The sequence below is a fragment of the Acipenser ruthenus genome, chromosome 7, assembly GCF_902713425.1.
Source record: "Acipenser ruthenus chromosome 7, fAciRut3.2 maternal haplotype, whole genome shotgun sequence".
NCBI classification, from domain to species: domain Eukaryota; kingdom Metazoa; phylum Chordata; class Actinopteri; order Acipenseriformes; family Acipenseridae; genus Acipenser; species Acipenser ruthenus.
The window spans coordinates 68496219-68516381 of record NC_081195.1 but is presented as its reverse complement, the minus strand read 5'-3'; the positions used below and the strand labels follow the sequence as shown (position 1 = coordinate 68516381).

General features: G+C 46.4%; 1 protein-coding gene across 3 annotated transcripts in view; it reads right to left on the bottom strand.

Annotated features, from left to right (window-relative positions):
- The window catches only part of LOC117414825 (protein shisa-like-1a), a 104340-nt gene that overhangs the window by 27921 nt on the left and 56256 nt on the right, over nucleotides 1-20163 (bottom strand). For all 3 annotated transcript variants that reach the window (XM_059027748.1, XM_059027747.1, XM_059027750.1), the window contains exon 3: nucleotides 1997-2210. In XM_059027748.1, coding sequence (XP_058883731.1) covers nucleotides 1997-2210 — 214 coding nt within the window. The remainder of the gene's footprint in view (nucleotides 1-1996; nucleotides 2211-20163) is intronic.

The window sequence follows — 20163 nt, the reverse complement described above, 5'->3', positions numbered from 1 at the left end:
TTGAATTCTATAGTTCAACCCTTTGAGCGTGCAGGTATCCAAAAGCACTCAAGTATCAATACTGGGTATTGGAAACTGTTTAGGAGGAGGAGGGTGGATTATGGTTGATACTGGGGTTTTCACCTCCTTAATACACTATGACGAGAGTGACATGTTTACTAATATAATACAATATGGAACAAAGCACATAACAGCAGTGGTATCAGGTGGTTAGATCTTAACAAACTCTCTGAACTGCAATTCAAAAAAAATTTGTGGGTTTGTTTGCAATACATTAATCCATTCTCTCTCTCTCTCTCTCTTTTTCTCTCTCTCTCTCTATAGTATACTATATACATATAATTCTAAAAGGTATTGACAATGTCGACTCAGAGGACTTTTTCTACCCGAAAAAAGAAACAAGGACCAGGGGTCACAAATGGAGATTTGATAAAGGGGCATTCAGAACAGAAAATAGGATGCACTTTTTTACACAGAGAATTGTGAGGGTCTGGAACCAACTCCCCAATAATGTTGTTGAAGCTGACACCCTAGGATCCTTTAAGAAGCTGCTTGATGAGATTCTGGGATCAATAAGCTACTAACAACCAAACGAGCAAGATGGGCCGAATGGCACCTGTACCTGGTCCAGTGGGGGCTGTTCAGGCCAGTGGCTGCCCAACCCAATCTCTGTGACTTGGCTTGTTGTTTTCACATCCCAGTGAACTAGTGAATTAGTGCCTGAGTAAGGGCTACAATGAATACCATAATTGGAAATGATTTCATGCATTAATAACTCCCAGGTGCTCTAGAAGAGGGAGTTAGAGACAGATGCTCTTTGTGTGAATCTAAACAAGTTGCACCTTCTCTGTTTTAGCAGGACATAACAACAAAGAACGATTAATTTGATTCCCTCTTTCTTTTTTCTTTACTGAAGGTTGAAGATGATAAGTACATAACTCACTGGCCCATGATTTTTTTAAGGTTGACAAGAAATCGGATTGCAAAATTGATAAAAGCATTACAAGGTATAAGAAAGCATGGTAAAGCACAAAGAAATGATCTTCATCAAATCTGTTTCCCCCTAGGAATGTTAACAGAGAAGGATCAGTGAGTTACATCCTCAGCAAGCCCTTACTGTATGATGATTCTAAAACCACAAATTCACCCTGGTCTTAGCCATGAACCTGTATACAGTGTGCTGCAACATTGACCCTGACATTACTACTGCAGGCTTTTTGAGAAAGCTCTATTCTAATCACAGTTTCTGTCTTGCTCCCATCTGTTCATTGTAAATAACACCTGTTTCTGTCTGTAAGGAAATGCTGCAACACTGTAATTAAAACAGAGCTCAACTTGGAGGCAGTTATCGCTCCATTACATATTCATGTAGCTGCCTGTACTGCTTAAGGAATGCAACTTGCAGGTGCAATCAAACATTACAGTAACTGAGAAAAATAAAAATCTGGGGGTTCTGTTCAACAGTGAAGCGCAGCCCAGTTAGTGGGGGCAAAGCGACTCAAGTATGTTTAAAACATCCACAGGTTAAATTGGCAATTTTGTTTGCAATTTTCAAGATAGTCAAAATGATCCATCATGTTTAGCAATATAGGACACAGTAAATCTGCAGTATAGCATAGTTTATAGCAATTGAAACGGCATCTCTAAACCTGTAAAGAATAAAAATGCCCAGTATCTATAGTTTGTCTTAATATCATACAAACAGTGCCACAGAGGGGTGTACACCCCGCGGTAGGGCAGCAGCAGTGCCACAGAGGGATGTACACCCTGCGGTCGGGCAGCAGCAGCGCCACAGAGGGGTGAACACCCCCCGGTAGGGCAGCAGCAGCGCCACAGAGGGGTGTACACCCCGTGGTCGGGCAGCAGCAGTGCCACAGAGGGATGTACACCCCGCGGTAGGGCAGCAGCAGTGCCACAGAGGGGTGTACACCTTGAGGTAGGGCAGCAGCAGTGCCACAGAGGGGTGTACACCTCATGTTAGGGCAGCATCACTTACTTGTGCCCGTAGCCGTCACTGGTCCCTGTTAGGTTGATCTGCATGATGTTCTGGAACTCTGTCTCGTTGCAGCAGTACTTGAAGGCTGTGTTGTTATGGTGACAGCAGAAGATGTAGGTTTTGTTGTCAGAGAGGCGTGGGCAGTGGAAGCCAAAATGATAGCGTCCTTTGTGGTCTGTGTAGGGCTCACAGACTCTGAAATGAGCGGAGAGAGCTGGGGAGACACATAAACACCAACATTTTACACAGTTTTTTGTTGCAATTTTCCTGATTGCTGTAATTTATAGCTGTATCTATAAATTAGTAGTTCTATTAAGCACAACAGAATCATGTAAAACAGAAAACAGTTTTTTTCAATTTCCTATTTTATGATGTTGGCAATCGTGCTGAATGGTTCTGGGTTCTATCACTGTCAGTTTTCTCTATATCTCTGTTTACCTGTCTGTGAGCTTGTTTGGAAAATCCGATGCCACAGCTCTTACAGCATGGTAATGCATACACATACAGCATACAAACCCCCAATCTGCAGCATCCCGATGCCACAGCTCTTACAGCATGGTAATGCATACACATACAGCATACAAACCCCCAATCTGCAGCATCCCGATGCCTCTGCTCTTACAGCATGGTAATGCATACACATACAGCATACAAACCCCCAATCTGCAGCATCCCGATGCCTCTGCTCTTACAGCACGGTAATGCATACACATACAGCATACAAACCCCCAATCTGCAGCATCCCGATGCCACAGCTCTTACAGCACGGTAATGCATACACATACAGCATACAAACCCCCAATCTGCAGCATCCCGATGCCACAGCTCTTACAGCATGGTAATGCATACACATACAGCATACAAACCCCCAATCTGCAGCATCCCGATGCCACAGCTCTTACAGCATGGTAATGCATACACATACAGCATACAAACCCCCAATCTGCAGCATCCCGATGCCACAGCTCTTACAGCATGGTAATGCATACACATACAGCATACAAACCCCCAATCTGCAGCATCCCGATGCCTCTGCTCTTACAGCATGGTAATGCATACACATACAGCATACAAACCCCCAATCTGCAGCATCCCGATGCCTCTGCTCTTACAGCACGGTAATGCATACACATACAGCATACAAACCCCCAATCTGCAGCATCCCGATGCCTCTGCTCTTACAGCATGGTAATGCATACACATACAGCATACAAACCCCCAATCTGCAGCATCCCGATGCCACAGCTCTTACAGCACGGTAATGCATACACATACAGCATACAAACCCCCAATCTGCAGCATCCTGATGCCACAGCTCTTACAGCATGGTAATGCATACACATACAGTATACAAACCCCCAATCTGCAGCATCCCGATGCCACAGCTCTTACAGCATGGTAATGCATACACATACAGTATACAAACCCCCAATCTGCAGCATCCCGATGCCACAGCTCTTACAGCATGGTAATGCATACACATACAGCATACAAACCCCCAATCTGCAGCATCCCGATGCCACAGCTCTTACAGCATGGTAATGCATACACATACAGCATACAAACCCCCAATCTGCAGCATCCCGATGCCACAGCTCTTACAGCATGGTAATGCATACACATACAGCATACAAACCCCCAATCTGCAGCATCCCGATGCCTCTGCTCTTACAGCACGGTAATGCATACACATACAGCATACAAACCCCCAATCTGCAGCATCCCGATGCCACAGCTCTTAAAGCATGGTAATGCATACACATACAGCATACAAACCCCCAATCTGCAGCATCCTGATGCCACAGCTCTTACAGCACGGTAATGCATACACATACAGCATACAAACCCCCAATCTGCAGCATCCCGATGCCTCTGCTCTTACAGCACGGTAATGCATACACATACAGCATACAAACCCCCAATCTGCAGCATCCCGATGCCACAGCTCTTACAGCACGGTAATGCATACACATACAGTATACAAACCCCCAATCTGCAGCATCCCGATGCCACAGCTCTTAAAGCATGGTAATGCATACACATACAGCATACAAACCCCCAATCTGCAGCATCCCGATGCCTCTGCTCTTACAGCATGGTAATGCATACACATACAGTATACAAACCCCCAATCTGCAGCATCCCGATGCCACAGCTCTTACAGCACGGTAATGCATACACATACAGTATACAAACCCCCAATCTGCAGCATCCCGATGCCACAGCTCTTAAAGCATGGTAATGCATACACATACAGCATACAAACCCCCAATCTGCAGCATCCCGATGCCTCTGCTCTTACAGCATGGTAATGCATACACATACAGCATACAAACCCCCAATCTGCAGCATCCCGATGCCACAGCTCTTAAAGCATGGTAATGCATACACATACAGCATACAAACCCCCAATCTGCAGCATCCCGATGCCACAGCTCTTAAAGCATGGTAATGCATACACATACAGCATACAAACCCCCAATCTGCAGCATCCCGATGCCACAGCTCTTACAGCATGGTAATGCATACACATACAGCATACAAACCCCCAATCTGCAGCATCCCGATGCCACAGCTCTTACAGCATGGTAATGCATACACATACAGCATACAAACCCCCAATCTGCAGCATCCTGATGCCACAGCTCTTAAAGCATGGTAATGCATACACATACAGCATACAAACCCCCAATCTGCAGCATCCCGATGCCACAGCTCTTACAGCATGGTAATGCATACACATACAGCATACAAACCCCCAATCTGCAGCATCCCGATGCCTCTGCTCTTACAGCATGGTAATGCATACACATACAGCATACAAACCCCCAATCTGCAGCATCCCGATGCCACAGCTCTTACAGCATGGTAATGCATACACATACAGCATACAAACCCCCAATCTGCAGCATCCCGATGCCACAGCTCTTACAGCATGGTAATGCATACACATACAGCATACAAACCCCCAATCTGCAGCATCCCGATGCCACAGCTCTTACAGCATGGTAATGCATACACATACAGCATACAAACCCCCAATCTGCAGCATCCTGATGCCACAGCTCTTACAGCATGGTAATGCATACACATACAGCATACAAACCCCCAATCTGCAGCATCCCGATGCCTCTGCTCTTACAGCATGGTAATGCATACACATACAGCATACAAACCCCCAATCTGCAGCATCCCGATGCCACAGCTCTTAAAGCACGGTAATGCATACACATACAGTATACAAACCCCCAATCTGCAGCATCCTGATGCCACAGCTCTTACAGCATGGTAATGCATGCACATACAGTATACAAACCCCCAATCTGCAGCATCCCAATGCCTCTGCTCTTACAGCATGGTAATGCATACACATACAGCATACAAACCCCCAATCTGCAGCATCCTGATGCCACAGCTCTTACAGCATGGTAATGCATACACATACAGCATACAAACCCCCAATCTGCAGCATCCTGATGCCACAGCTCTTACAGCATGGTAATGCATGCACATACAGCATACAAACCCCCAATCTGCAGCATCCCGATGCCTCTGCTCTTACAGCACGGTAATGCATACACATACAGCATACAAACCCCCAATCTGCAGCATCCCGATGCCACAGCTCTTAAAGCACGGTAATGCATACACATACAGTATACAAACCCCCAATCTGCAGCATCCTGATGCCACAGCTCTTACAGCATGGTAATGCATGCACATACAGCATACAAACCCCCAATCTGCAGCATCCTGATGCCACAGCTCTTACAGCATGGTAATGCATACACATACAGCATACAAACCCCCAATCTGCAGCATCCTGATGCCACAGCTCTTAAAGCATGGTAATGCATACACATACAGCATACAAACCCCCAATCTGCAGCATCCTGATGCCACAGCTCTTACAGCATGGTAATGCATACACATACAGCATACAAACCCCCAATCTGCAGCATCCTGATGCCACAGCTCTTACAGCATGGTAATGCATACACATACAGCATACAAACCCCCAATCTGCAGCATCCTGATGCCACAGCTCTTACAGCATGGTAATGCATACACATACAGCATACAAACCCCCAATCTGCAGCATCCCGATGCCACAGCTCTTACAGCATGGTAATGCATACATATACAGCATACAAACCCCCAATCTGCAGCATCCCGATGCCTCTGCTCTTAAAGCATGGTAATGCATACACATACAGCATACAAACCCCCAATCTGCAGCATCCCGATGCCACAGCTCTTACAGCATGGTAATGCATACACATACAGCATACAAACCCCCAATCTGCAGCATCCCGATGCCACAGCTCTTACAGCATGGTAATGCATACATATACAGCATACAAACCCCCAATCTGCAGCATCCCGATGCCACAGCTCTTACAGCATGGTAATGCATACACATACAGCATACAAACCCCCAATCTGCAGCATCCCGATGCCTCAGCTCTTACAGCATGGTAATGCATACACATACAGCATACAAACCCCCAATCTGCAGCATCCTGATGCCACAGCTCTTACAGCATGGTAATGCATACACATACAGCATACAAACCCCCAATCTGCAGCATCCCGATGCCACAGCTCTTACAGCACGGTAATGCATACACATACAGCATACAAACCCCCAATCTGCAGCATCCTGATGCCACAGCTCTTACAGCATGGTAATGCATACACATACAGTATACAAACCCCCAATCTGCAGCATCCTGATGCCACAGCTCTTACAGCATGGTAATGCATACACATACAGCATACAAACCCCCAATCTGCAGCATCCCGATGCCTCTGCTCTTACAGCATGGTAATGCATACACATACAGCATACAAACCCCCAATCTGCAGCATCCTGATGCCACAGCTCTTACAGCATGGTAATGCATACACATACAGCATACAAACCCCCAATCTGCAGCATCCTGATGCCACAGCTCTTACAGCATGGTAATGCATACACATACAGTATACAAACCCCCAATCTGCAGCATCCCGATGCCTCTGCTCTTACAGCATGGTAATGCATACACATACAGCATACAAACCCCCAATCTGCAGCATCCTGATGCCACAGCTCTTACAGCATGGTAATGCATACACATACAGTATACAAACCCCCAATCTGCAGCATCCCGATGCCTCTGCTCTTACAGCATGGTAATGCATACACATACAGCATACAAACCCCCAATCTGCAGCATCCCGATGCCACAGCTCTTACAGCATGGTAATGCATACACATACAGCATACAAACCCCCAATCTGCAGCATCCTGATGCCTCTGCTCTTACAGCATGGTAATGCATACACATACAGCATACAAACCCCCAATCTGCAGCATCCCGATGCCTCTGCTCTTACAGCACGGTAATGCATACACATACAGCATACAAACCCCCAATCTGCAGCATCCCGATGCCACAGCTCTTACAGCATGGTAATGCATACACATACAGCATACAAACCCCCAATCTGCAGCATCCTGATGCCACAGCTCTTACAGCATGGTAATGCATACACATACAGCATACAAACCCCCAATCTGCAGCATCCCGATGCCTCTGCTCTTACAGCATGGTAATGCATACACATACAGCATACAAACCCCCAATCTGCAGCATCCCGATGCCACAGCTCTTAAAGCACGGTAATGCATACACATACAGTATACAAACCCCCAATCTGCAGCATCCTGATGCCACAGCTCTTACAGCATGGTAATGCATGCACATACAGTATACAAACCCCCAATCTGCAGCATCCCAATGCCTCTGCTCTTACAGCATGGTAATGCATACACATACAGCATACAAACCCCCAATCTGCAGCATCCTGATGCCACAGCTCTTACAGCATGGTAATGCATACACATACAGCATACAAACCCCCAATCTGCAGCATCCTGATGCCACAGCTCTTACAGCATGGTAATGCATGCACATACAGCATACAAACCCCCAATCTGCAGCATCCCGATGCCTCTGCTCTTACAGCACGGTAATGCATACACATACAGCATACAAACCCCCAATCTGCAGCATCCCGATGCCACAGCTCTTAAAGCACGGTAATGCATACACATACAGTATACAAACCCCCAATCTGCAGCATCCTGATGCCACAGCTCTTACAGCATGGTAATGCATGCACATACAGCATACAAACCCCCAATCTGCAGCATCCTGATGCCACAGCTCTTACAGCATGGTAATGCATACACATACAGCATACAAACCCCCAATCTGCAGCATCCTGATGCCACAGCTCTTAAAGCATGGTAATGCATACACATACAGCATACAAACCCCCAATCTGCAGCATCCTGATGCCACAGCTCTTACAGCATGGTAATGCATACACATACAGCATACAAACCCCCAATCTGCAGCATCCTGATGCCACAGCTCTTACAGCATGGTAATGCATACACATACAGCATACAAACCCCCAATCTGCAGCATCCTGATGCCACAGCTCTTACAGCATGGTAATGCATACACATACAGCATACAAACCCCCAATCTGCAGCATCCCGATGCCACAGCTCTTACAGCATGGTAATGCATACATATACAGCATACAAACCCCCAATCTGCAGCATCCCGATGCCTCTGCTCTTAAAGCATGGTAATGCATACACATACAGCATACAAACCCCCAATCTGCAGCATCCCGATGCCACAGCTCTTACAGCATGGTAATGCATACACATACAGCATACAAACCCCCAATCTGCAGCATCCCGATGCCACAGCTCTTACAGCATGGTAATGCATACATATACAGCATACAAACCCCCAATCTGCAGCATCCCGATGCCACAGCTCTTACAGCATGGTAATGCATACACATACAGCATACAAACCCCCAATCTGCAGCATCCCGATGCCTCAGCTCTTACAGCATGGTAATGCATACACATACAGCATACAAACCCCCAATCTGCAGCATCCTGATGCCACAGCTCTTACAGCATGGTAATGCATACACATACAGCATACAAACCCCCAATCTGCAGCATCCCGATGCCACAGCTCTTACAGCACGGTAATGCATACACATACAGCATACAAACCCCCAATCTGCAGCATCCTGATGCCACAGCTCTTACAGCATGGTAATGCATACACATACAGTATACAAACCCCCAATCTGCAGCATCCTGATGCCACAGCTCTTACAGCATGGTAATGCATACACATACAGCATACAAACCCCCAATCTGCAGCATCCCGATGCCTCTGCTCTTACAGCATGGTAATGCATACACATACAGCATACAAACCCCCAATCTGCAGCATCCTGATGCCACAGCTCTTACAGCATGGTAATGCATACACATACAGCATACAAACCCCCAATCTGCAGCATCCTGATGCCACAGCTCTTACAGCATGGTAATGCATACACATACAGTATACAAACCCCCAATCTGCAGCATCCCGATGCCTCTGCTCTTACAGCATGGTAATGCATACACATACAGCATACAAACCCCCAATCTGCAGCATCCTGATGCCACAGCTCTTACAGCATGGTAATGCATACACATACAGTATACAAACCCCCAATCTGCAGCATCCCGATGCCTCTGCTCTTACAGCATGGTAATGCATACACATACAGCATACAAACCCCCAATCTGCAGCATCCCGATGCCACAGCTCTTACAGCATGGTAATGCATACACATACAGCATACAAACCCCCAATCTGCAGCATCCTGATGCCTCTGCTCTTACAGCATGGTAATGCATACACATACAGCATACAAACCCCCAATCTGCAGCATCCCGATGCCTCTGCTCTTACAGCACGGTAATGCATACACATACAGCATACAAACCCCCAATCTGCAGCATCCCGATGCCACAGCTCTTACAGCATGGTAATGCATACACATACAGCATACAAACCCCCAATCTGCAGCATCCCGATGCCACAGCTCTTACAGCATGGTAATGCATACACATACAGCATACAAACCCCCAATCTGCAGCATCCCGATGCCACAGCTCTTACAGCATGGTAATGCATACATATACAGCATACAAACCCCCAATCTGCAGCATCCTGATGCCACAGCTCTTACAGCATGGTAATGCATACACATACAGCATACAAACCCCCAATCTGCAGCATCCCGATGCCTCTGCTCTTACAGCATGGTAATGCATACACATACAGCATACAAACCCCCAATCTGCAGCATCCCGATGCCACAGCTCTTACAGCATGGTAATGCATACACATACAGCATACAAACCCCCAATCTGCAGCATCCTGATGCCACAGCTCTTACAGCATGGTAATGCATACACATACAGCATACAAACCCCCAATCTGCAGCATCCTGATGCCACAGCTCTTACAGCATGGTAATGCATACACATACAGCATACAAACCCCCAATCTGCAGCATCCCGATGCCACAGCTCTTAAAGCATGGTAATGCATACACATACAGCATACAAACCCCCAATCTGCAGCATCCCGATGCCACAGCTCTTACAGCATGGTAATGCATACACATACAGCATACAAACCCCCAATCTGCAGCATCCTGATGCCACAGCTCTTACAGCATGGTAATGCATACACATACAGCATACAAACCCCCAATCTGCAGCATCCCGATGCCACAGCTCTTACAGCATGGTAATGCATGCACATACAGCATACAAACCCCCAAATAGCCTCTGCTTTGAAATGGAGCCAGGCTTGAATTACAATATGAAAAGAGTGAGAGGGAGGGAGAGATTGACACAAGCATGCCACTGAAACCGAATTTCATAAATTACTGTCATTTCTGAAAGTGAGCTTGCATGGAATGAGCGTTTTCTTGACATTTACCTAAAGAATATTCTAAATACCAGAGAGCGTGCATTTGCGAAATGGGAACGTTTATATTAAGTTTTTAGCTGGACTGAAAGAATATTGGAAGGACATCAAGGGTTATTCCAAAGAATATTACAGAATGGGTATTTAAAACAAATGCCATATGGTAAAAAGTGAATAGTTACCACACAGAAAGCGCAATGCTGACTGATATCCATTCCTTGGCTCTTTATTGCCTGTTATGAAATCTTTCCAAGGAAATGTGCTGTCTCATTAATCAAATCCAATTTGTCACTGACTGAATAGTTCACACATTCATAGCTTGCTGGAATGAAGGAGCCTTTAATAGAATGAGAAATGAGACGACTTTCCCAGCCAAGAAACGCATCAGAACCATCCTGACTACCAAACAGGGACGAATCCTATCTTTAAAGTTTGGAGTTGTGACTACCAAACAGGGAAGAATCCTATCTTTAAAGTTTGGAGTTGTGACTACCAAACAGGGAAGAATCCTATCTTTAAAGTTTGGAGTTGTGACAACAAACAGGGAAGAATCCTGTCTTTAAAGTTTGGAGTTGTGACTACCAAACAGGGAAGAATCCTATCTTTAAAGTTTGGAGTTGCCTCATACACTTCTTATTTTTACAATGGCTCATTAAGGACAGTGAAAAGAAAAAATAGAAATGCATTATGTTGAGATCACGAGGTAAATGATCTCAGGAACATTTCTAACCGTTATGTTGAGCTCACCAGATAAATAATCTTAGGAACATTTCAAACTGTTATGTGGAGATCACAAGGTATATGATCTCAGGAACATTTCAAACCAGACAGCCTCATTTCCTCATTATTCTTCAGTTCTTTATTACTTATTGCTAGGCCTGGTTGAGCAGAAGTATGACTTTCCCTAATTTATCACAATTTGTCTCTCCATAAGACACAGTAGCTTGGGGACCGTGCAAAAAAGTTCAAATAAATTCACAGAGCTTCATTTCCAGACAGACGTGTTCACGCAGGCCCGTAGGAACCAATTAAACTTGCACTGCAGGTCAGTGGTGACAAGTGTGACGTGAGGGTTACGAGAGTGAGGCTAATAGAACTGTGTGATGTGAGGGACGAGAGTGAGGTTAATAGAACTGTGTGATGTGAGGGTTACGAGAGTGAGGCTAATAGAACCGTGTGACGTGAGGGTTACGAGAGTGAGGCTAATAGAACTGTGTGACGTGAGGGGCGAGAGTGAGGCTAATAGAACTGTGTGACGTGAGGGTTACGAGAGTGAGGCTAATAGAACTGTGTGATGTGAGGGTTACGAGAGTGAGGCTAATAGAACTGTGTGACGTGAGGGTTACGAGAGTGAGGCTAATAGAACTGTGTGATGTGAAGGTTACGAGAGTGAGGCTAATAGAACTGTGTGACGTGAGGGTTACGAGAGTGAGGCTAATAGAACCGTGTGACGTGAGGGTTACGAGAGTGAGGCTAATAGAACTGTGTGATGTGAAGGTTACGAGAGTGAGGCTAATAGAACTGTGTGACGTGAGGGTTACGAGAGTGAGGCTAATAGAACCGTGTGATGTGAGGGTTACGAGAGTGAGGCTAATAGAACTGTGTGATGTGAGGGTTACAAGAGTGAGGCTAATAGAACTGTGTGATGTGAGGGTTACGAGAGTGAGGCTAATAGAACTGTGTGATGTGAGGGTTACGAGAGTGAGGCTAATAGAACTGTGTGACGTGAGGGTTACGAGAGTGAGGCTAATAGAACCGTGTGATGTGAGGGACGAGAGTGAGGCTAATAGAACTGTGTGATGTGAGGGTTACGAGAGTGAGGCCAATAGAACCGTGTGATGTGAGGGACGAGAGTGAGGCTAATAGAACTGTGTGATGTGAGGGTTACGAGAGTGAGGCTAATAGAACTGTGTGACGTGAGGGTTACGAGAGTGAGGCTAATAGAACTGTGTGATGTGAGGATTACGAGAGTGAGGCTAATAGAACCGTGTGACGTGAGGGTTACGAGAGTGAGGCTAATAGAACCGTGTGACGTGAGGGTTACGAGAGTGAGGCTAATAGAACTGTGTGACGTGAGGGTTACGAGAGTGAGGCTAATAGAACTGTGTGATGTGAGGGTTACGAGAGTGAGGCTAATAGAACTGTGTGACGTGAGGGTTACGAGAGTGAGGCTAATAGAACCGTGTGATGTGAGGGTTACGAGAGTGAGGCTAATAGAACTGTGTGATGTGAGGGTTACGAGAGTGAGGCTAATAGAACTGTGTGACGTGAGGGTTACGAGAGTGAGGCTAATAGAACTGTGTGACGTGAGGGTTACGAGAGTGAGGCTAAATAGAACTGTGTGATGTGAGGGTTACGAGAGTGAGGCTAATAGAACTGTGTGACGTGAAGGTTACGAGAGTGAGGCTAATAGAACTGTGTGATGTGAGGGTTACGAGAGTGAGGCTAATAGAACTGTGTGATGTGAGGGTTACGAGAGTGAGGCTAATAGAACCGTGTGATGTGAGGGACGAGAGTGAGGCTAATAGAACTGTGTGATGTGAGGGTTACGAGAGTGAGGCTAATAGAACTGTGTGACGTGAGGGTTACGAGAGTGAGGCTAATAGAACTGTGTGATGTGAGGGTTACGAGAGTGAGGCTAATAGAACTGTGTGACGTGAGGGTTACGAGAGTGAGGCTAATAGAACTGTGTGATGTGAGGGTTACGAGAGTGAGGCTAATAGAACTGTGTGACGTGAGGGTTACGAGAGTGAGGCTAATAGAACTGTGTGACGTGAGGGTTACGAGAGTGAGGCTAATAGAACTGTGTGACGTGAGGGTTACGAGAGTGAGGCTAATAGAACCGTGTGATGTGAGGGTTACGAGAGTGAGGCTAATAGAACCGTGTGACGTGAGGGTTACGAGAGTGAGGCTAACAGAACCGTGTGACGTGAGGGTTACGAGAGTGAGGCTGTCACAAAGACGACCGGAGTGGGTGGCGTCAGACCAGAAGCAGGGAGTAAACAGACAGAGACGGTGGTTGTGATTAGCTGAGTGCAATGGCTGCACTCAGCGTTTAATAACAAATAAAAGGGTTGAAAACAGCACAAAACACTGGACACGGCACTACGCGCCAAAATAAATAGACATACAAAACGGACTAAACACTAAACAAACGGTGCACGGAGAGACAAACAAACACGGTGAGTACAAACACTTCTAGATATTATTTTTACTTTACTACTTTACGTTCTCCTTCTCTCTCACCCGTTCTCCACTCTCGAACACCCAACCCTGAGTGCAAGAAATGTGTGTCTATATATACTATTGTGCTGGGATTCAATTACTAATTAATTATTCACTTGAATCCCAGCACGTGAATTAATTCTGTGCAACCCCGTGCTCACATATTACATTTAACCAGCACGTGACGTGATTTGTGCTCTCCTCGTGCCTAAATACAAATCTACACTTTTTAAATACACGTGAAACACAGACCCGTTTATATCCCGTGTACCAATCTATACACCAACATTTACACACGCAACATACAACACATAACACAAATGCACACAGGGGCGGGGCGCTTTGCCACATATACCCCCCCTTGTGCGCAGCACACATGGCCTCAACGGCCACCTTCCCCCTTAAAAATCCAGCAGTCCAGGACAAAGTCTCGGGCTGGGAAGGGAGGCTTCAGTGGGCCCATGGCTGGCCATGCTGTCAGCACCCCTGCCGGTAGTGGCACGGCTGACAGCCTGTTGGTCCCGTCCTGCAGCGAAAAAGCTGCGGGGGCAGGTGGTCCCCCGACCTCCCCCTTCTTCGTAGCCGGCAGCTCCCTCCTGTGGGGCTCCGGCCACAAGAACTCCTGCAGCGAAACTGCTGCTGGGGAAAGTGGTCTCCAGACCTCGTCCCCCTTCTTTGTAGCCGGTAGCTCCCTTTGGTGGGGCTCCGACCACAGTACTGCCGGCAGCGAAGAAGCTGCAGTGGGAGCAGGTCTCCGGACCTCCCCCACGATCTCCGGCAGCGAAACTGCTGCAGTGGGAGCAGGTCTCCGGACCTCCCCCACGATCTCCGGCAGCGAAACTGCTGCAGTGGGAGCAGGTCTCCGGACCTCCCCCACGATCTCCGGCAGCGAAACTGCTGCAGTGGGAGCAGGTCTCCTGACCTCCCCCACTTTCTTCGTGGCCGACAACTCCCCTTGGTGGGGTTCCGGCCACAGTACTTCCTGCTGCGATGCGGAGCAACTAGCAGCCCCAGGCGATGCGGCACGGCTGACAGCCCCAGGCGAGGGTGAAGCGTGGCAGGGAGTCAGGACCAGCCGGGATGCGGGTGTTGGCCCTCTTCTCGGCCTCTGCGACCAGGCGATTCTTACCCATGCTTCCCTCAGCAGCCTATGCAAGGGCTGCGGAGGGCCGCCAGCTTCACGCCCTGGTCTTTCTGGTGAAGGGAGAGGCAGCTCCTGCTTCTCTCCCCCTGATGGTGATGGAGGCAGAGGCAGCTCCCGCTCCTCTCCTCGTGATGGTGGGGAAAGTGATACCAGCAGGCATTCATCCTCTGCTGGTGGGGGAAGTGATACCAGCAGGCATTCATCCTCTGCTGGTGGGGGAAGTGATACCAGCAGGCATTCACCCTCTGCTGGTCGACAGGGACCCAGCAGGCATTCACCCTCTGCTGGTGGACATGGCGGAGGCAGAGGCAGCTCCTGCTGCTCTGCTCCTGCCGGTGGAGGTGGCGGAGGCAGAGACAGCTCTGCCTCGGAAGGGGAAACCAGCAGGCATTCTTCCTCTGCTGGTGGAGGTGGGACCAGCAGGCATTCTCCCTCTGCTGGCAGCTTGGTTCCTAGGGTTATGGAAGCCCCGACTTTCCTCTCTTTGGGCTGTGGACGCACCGACTCCTCCCTTTTGGGCTGTGGACGCACCGACTCCTCCCTTTTGGGCTGTGGACGCACCGACTCCTCCCTTTTGGGCTGTGGACGCACCGACTCCCCCCTCTTGGGCTGTGGACGTTCGGGCTCCCCCCACTCAGGCGTAGGACGTTCGGGCTCCTCCCACTCAGGCGTAGGACGTTCGGGCTCCTCCCACTCAGGCGTAGGACGTTCGGGCTCCTCCCACTCAGGCGTAGGACGTTCGGGCTCCTCCCACTCGGGCGTAGGACGCTCGGGCTCCTCCCACTTGGGCTGTGGACGCTCAGGCTCCTCCCACTTGGGCTGTGGACGCTCAGGCTCCTCCCACTTGGGCTGTGGACGCTCAGGCTCCTCCCACTTGGGCTGTGGACGCTCAGGCTCCTCCCACTTGGGCTGTGGACGCTCAGGCTCCTCCCACTTGGGCTGTGGACTCTCAGGCTCCTCCTCATAACTGCGGAAGGGACAGTTGGCGAACAGATGATCCTGGTCGCAGAGGAGGCACCCCGGCGTTGGCTTGTTAGATCGCCGTGGATGTCTGGCCCTTAGGCGGCACTCCTCCTCCCTGTCCTTCACCTCTTTATCCTCCTTCCATCCCATTTTATTTATTTATATATATATTTTTTTGTAATCCAACACTTTTTTTTTTTTTTTTTCAAAAAAATGCGGTTCCTGCTCTGGCCTGAGTCCTGGAGGCGCTGTCGATCCCACGCAGGACACCACGTGTCACAAAGACGGCCGGAGTGGGTGGCGTCAGACCAGAAACAGGAACACAAACGACAGAGAGATGGGGTTTGGTATAAGCTGGGCGCGTGATCGCGCTCAGCATTTAATAAACAGAAAATAAAAGATTTTAAACACAAAAACACGGGACACGGAGAGACAAACAAACACGGTGAGTACAAACACTTCTAGATATTATTTTTACTTTACTACTTTACGTTCTCCTTCTCTCTCACCCGTTCTCCACTCTCGAACACCCAACCCTGAGTGCAAGAAATGTGCGTCTATATATACTATTGTGCTGGGATTCAATTACTAATTAATTATTCACTTGAATCCCAGCACGTGAATTAATTCTGTGCAACCCCGTGCTCACATATTACATTTAACCAGCACGTGACGTGATTTGTGCTCTCCTCGTGCCTAAATACAAATCTACACTTTTTAAATACACGTGAAACACAGACCCGTTTATATCCTGTGTACCAATCTATACACCAACATTTACACACGCAACATACAACACATAACACAAATGCACACAGGGGCGGGGCGCTTTGCCACAGAGGCTAATAGAACTAATTAGAAATCTCGTATGAGAATCAGCCAATAATAACTTGTGTATAGATCTTGTGCATAGATCACACAGCATACATCTAAAATGAAAACAACAGCAATAATAGTTATGATGTTGCAATGGTAGCATTCCTGATGGGTCTCCAAGGCGGTTTTACCAAGTTTCCCTGCTATCTTTGCCTTTGGGACAGCAGGGACACCAAGGCGCACTACCACAGGTGGGACTGGCCACAGCGGACAGAGTTCTCTGTGGGGAGGAACAACGTCAAGTGGGAGCCACTGGTGGACCCCCGGAAGGTGCTGATGCCACCACTGCACATCAAATTGGGCCTTATGAAACAATTTGTCAGAGCTCTAGATAAGGAGTCGGCAGCCTTCAAGTACCTTCAAGACTTCTTCCCTAAGCTGTCTGAGGCAAAGGTCAAAGCCGGTGTCTTCGTCGGACCACAGATAAAGAAGATCCTGGAGTGCAATGAATTCCCCAAGAAGCTCAATAGTAAGGAGAAAGCGGCTTGGAACAGCTTTGTCGCAGTGGTTCGGGGCTTCCTGGGCAATCACAAGGCCGAAAACTATGTGGAGCTGGTTGAGACTCTGGTGAAGAACTACGGCACAATGGGCTGTAGGATGTCCCTCAAAGTCCATATCCTTGATGCTCATCTTGATAAATTCAAGGAGAACATGGGAGCGTACTCAGAGGAGCAAGGCGAGCGCTTCCACCAGGATATACTGGACTTTGAACCCCGCTACCAAGGACAGTATAACGAGAACATGATGGGAGACTACATTTGGGGGCTGATTCGTGAAAGTGATTTACAGTATAATCGTAAATCTCGAAAAACTACTCACTTCTAAATCTTTTGTAGTCATTTTTGTATTACTTTAGTATAAATACATGTTAATTTGGATTCATATGTTGTTTTTTTCTGACTTTATGTGAACGAAAAGACACAAATTTGCCCGTTTTCTCATTGAAATAGGTAAATTTCAAAATATCACTGTCCTGGTCACAAAAGCAAAGTTTGTGGGGAATAATAGCCATTTTCTATACTTTTGAGGCATAAGCAATTAGGAAATAACACGGACTACCCAGGAACAAAAATTGTGTTACATAGTGTCATCGGCTCCCTTCTAGAAGCTGACCACAGTAAATTTGCATGGTCATTTTGCAGTTTTCCCATGCTTTCCCCATGATTATAAAGTAACTGAAAAAACTGCAGGAACCTTTAAACCAAAGCAAACGAAATGAATTCTCTAACTTTTATAACCCTTTCACGGTATGTATGTATGTATGTATGTATGTATGTATGTATGTATGTATGTATGTATGTATGTATGTGTATGTGTGTATGTATGTATGTATGTATGTATGTGTATGTGTGTATGTATGTATGTATGTATGTATGTATGTATGTATGTATGTGTTTAATTACTCAATTATTTCTGTATTTTATCCTAACTTAAAAAAAAGAAAACACTCAATAATCGTTAGTCCCTAAATGAAATGTTTATTTCTGGGGTGGCATCTTTATTGGGTGCATTTCTACTATATGAAAAAATCATGCTTATGACTATTTGTAGTAAATGGCTTCTGAGAATGTAGGCCAAAGTGTCCGATCTATAACACTGTTTTTTGACACGTGCTTATGCATGTTCTCACAGGTTAAAGTGTTTTAAAAATAGTTTTCCCTACAGGGACCAAAGCCCAAACAGACCAAAGTGTATGCAAGTTCCTTCACACATTACACTAACATGTGTATGTCTGCTTCACTTCTGCAACTGAATAACATTCTTCAAAAATGAATAGATTATAAAACATCAACTATACAGCTTCAGTTTACAACTGAGAAAGGCAGCACAGACGACGCCTCTGGAAATGGGTTTTTGAATTACTGTACAACAGACACAGCCAGAGGGCAATTGACTGACTCTGAAGGTCACGCTGCAAGCTTTTTAGTAATAGAAAAGGTGAAGAAACTGATTTTAATTTTTACATTGGGCCATTGAAATTCATTTGGTTTTACTGGTGTGGGTCTCATGGTGTCATGCGATGCTTCCGTATCCTTTAATAAAGCTGGACAGATTGCAGATTGGGTGTGCATTTACTCCCTGCTGTGCGTTTACTCCCTGCTGTGCTGCTTGCTGCAGGGGATTGGAAAGCCACACCTGCACTGCAGAATGACGGTTCCAGCCACCCTGCCCTTTGAGCTTGTATTGTATTTCGAATACTATGGGCTATTCTCAGAGCTATTTACTCCAAATCATCATTAGCACAACTGTTCTTTTTTTCCTGAACAGAACAAACACCACGTACACTTTAAGGCTGTCTACCCCAATTGAGTTTGAGTTTGGTAGCTTTATTTCTTTCTGAAAAAAAATTGCGACAGAAGATGTGGAGTAAAGAGTTATGGTAACACTTTACATTAAGTGTCTCTACTGTGTATTTACATAGTAGTTTTAATTAATAAATACAGGTGTATTACACATACAGCATTATTATGCCTAATTACAATGTATTTAACTCTGTCCCTAACTCTAAACCTATCCCTAACACCACTAACCCTAACCGTTTTCTGATACAATTGTGTACTTACATAAATCGTGCAAAAAGATGTATACGTTAAGTACACTGTAACTATGCATAAGCGTAACAGCATTGTAATGATGTGTAAGTGCACATGTATTTACTAAGTAACTACTATGTAACTACACAGTAATCAGAGACACTTGATGTAAAGCGTCTCTAAAATAGAGAGATATTGTACTGCAGACTAAACAATATATTATTGTTGATATAAAAAAGTACTTGGCATTTCTGATTGGAATTTTAAGTGTAATAAAATAAAGTTTTAAAAAGCATATGCTTAACTCTTATTGAATAACTATAATAATAAAGATTCTCCCCTAGGTTTCTCCTCACCATGCTACAGTGGACTCTGCTGGACAAGCAGCTGTTGAGCCCAAAACAGACACCACCCCTGGGCTGGCCTTCCTTCTCGGGTGTATTATTTAATCATGGTAAGAAGAGGGCCAATGCATGTACTATCTCACGTTTGATCTTTTTGTGTGCATTACATGTGCTGCTGTTTTTGATTTAGACAACTACAGTATAGTTTGTGGTCATTTTC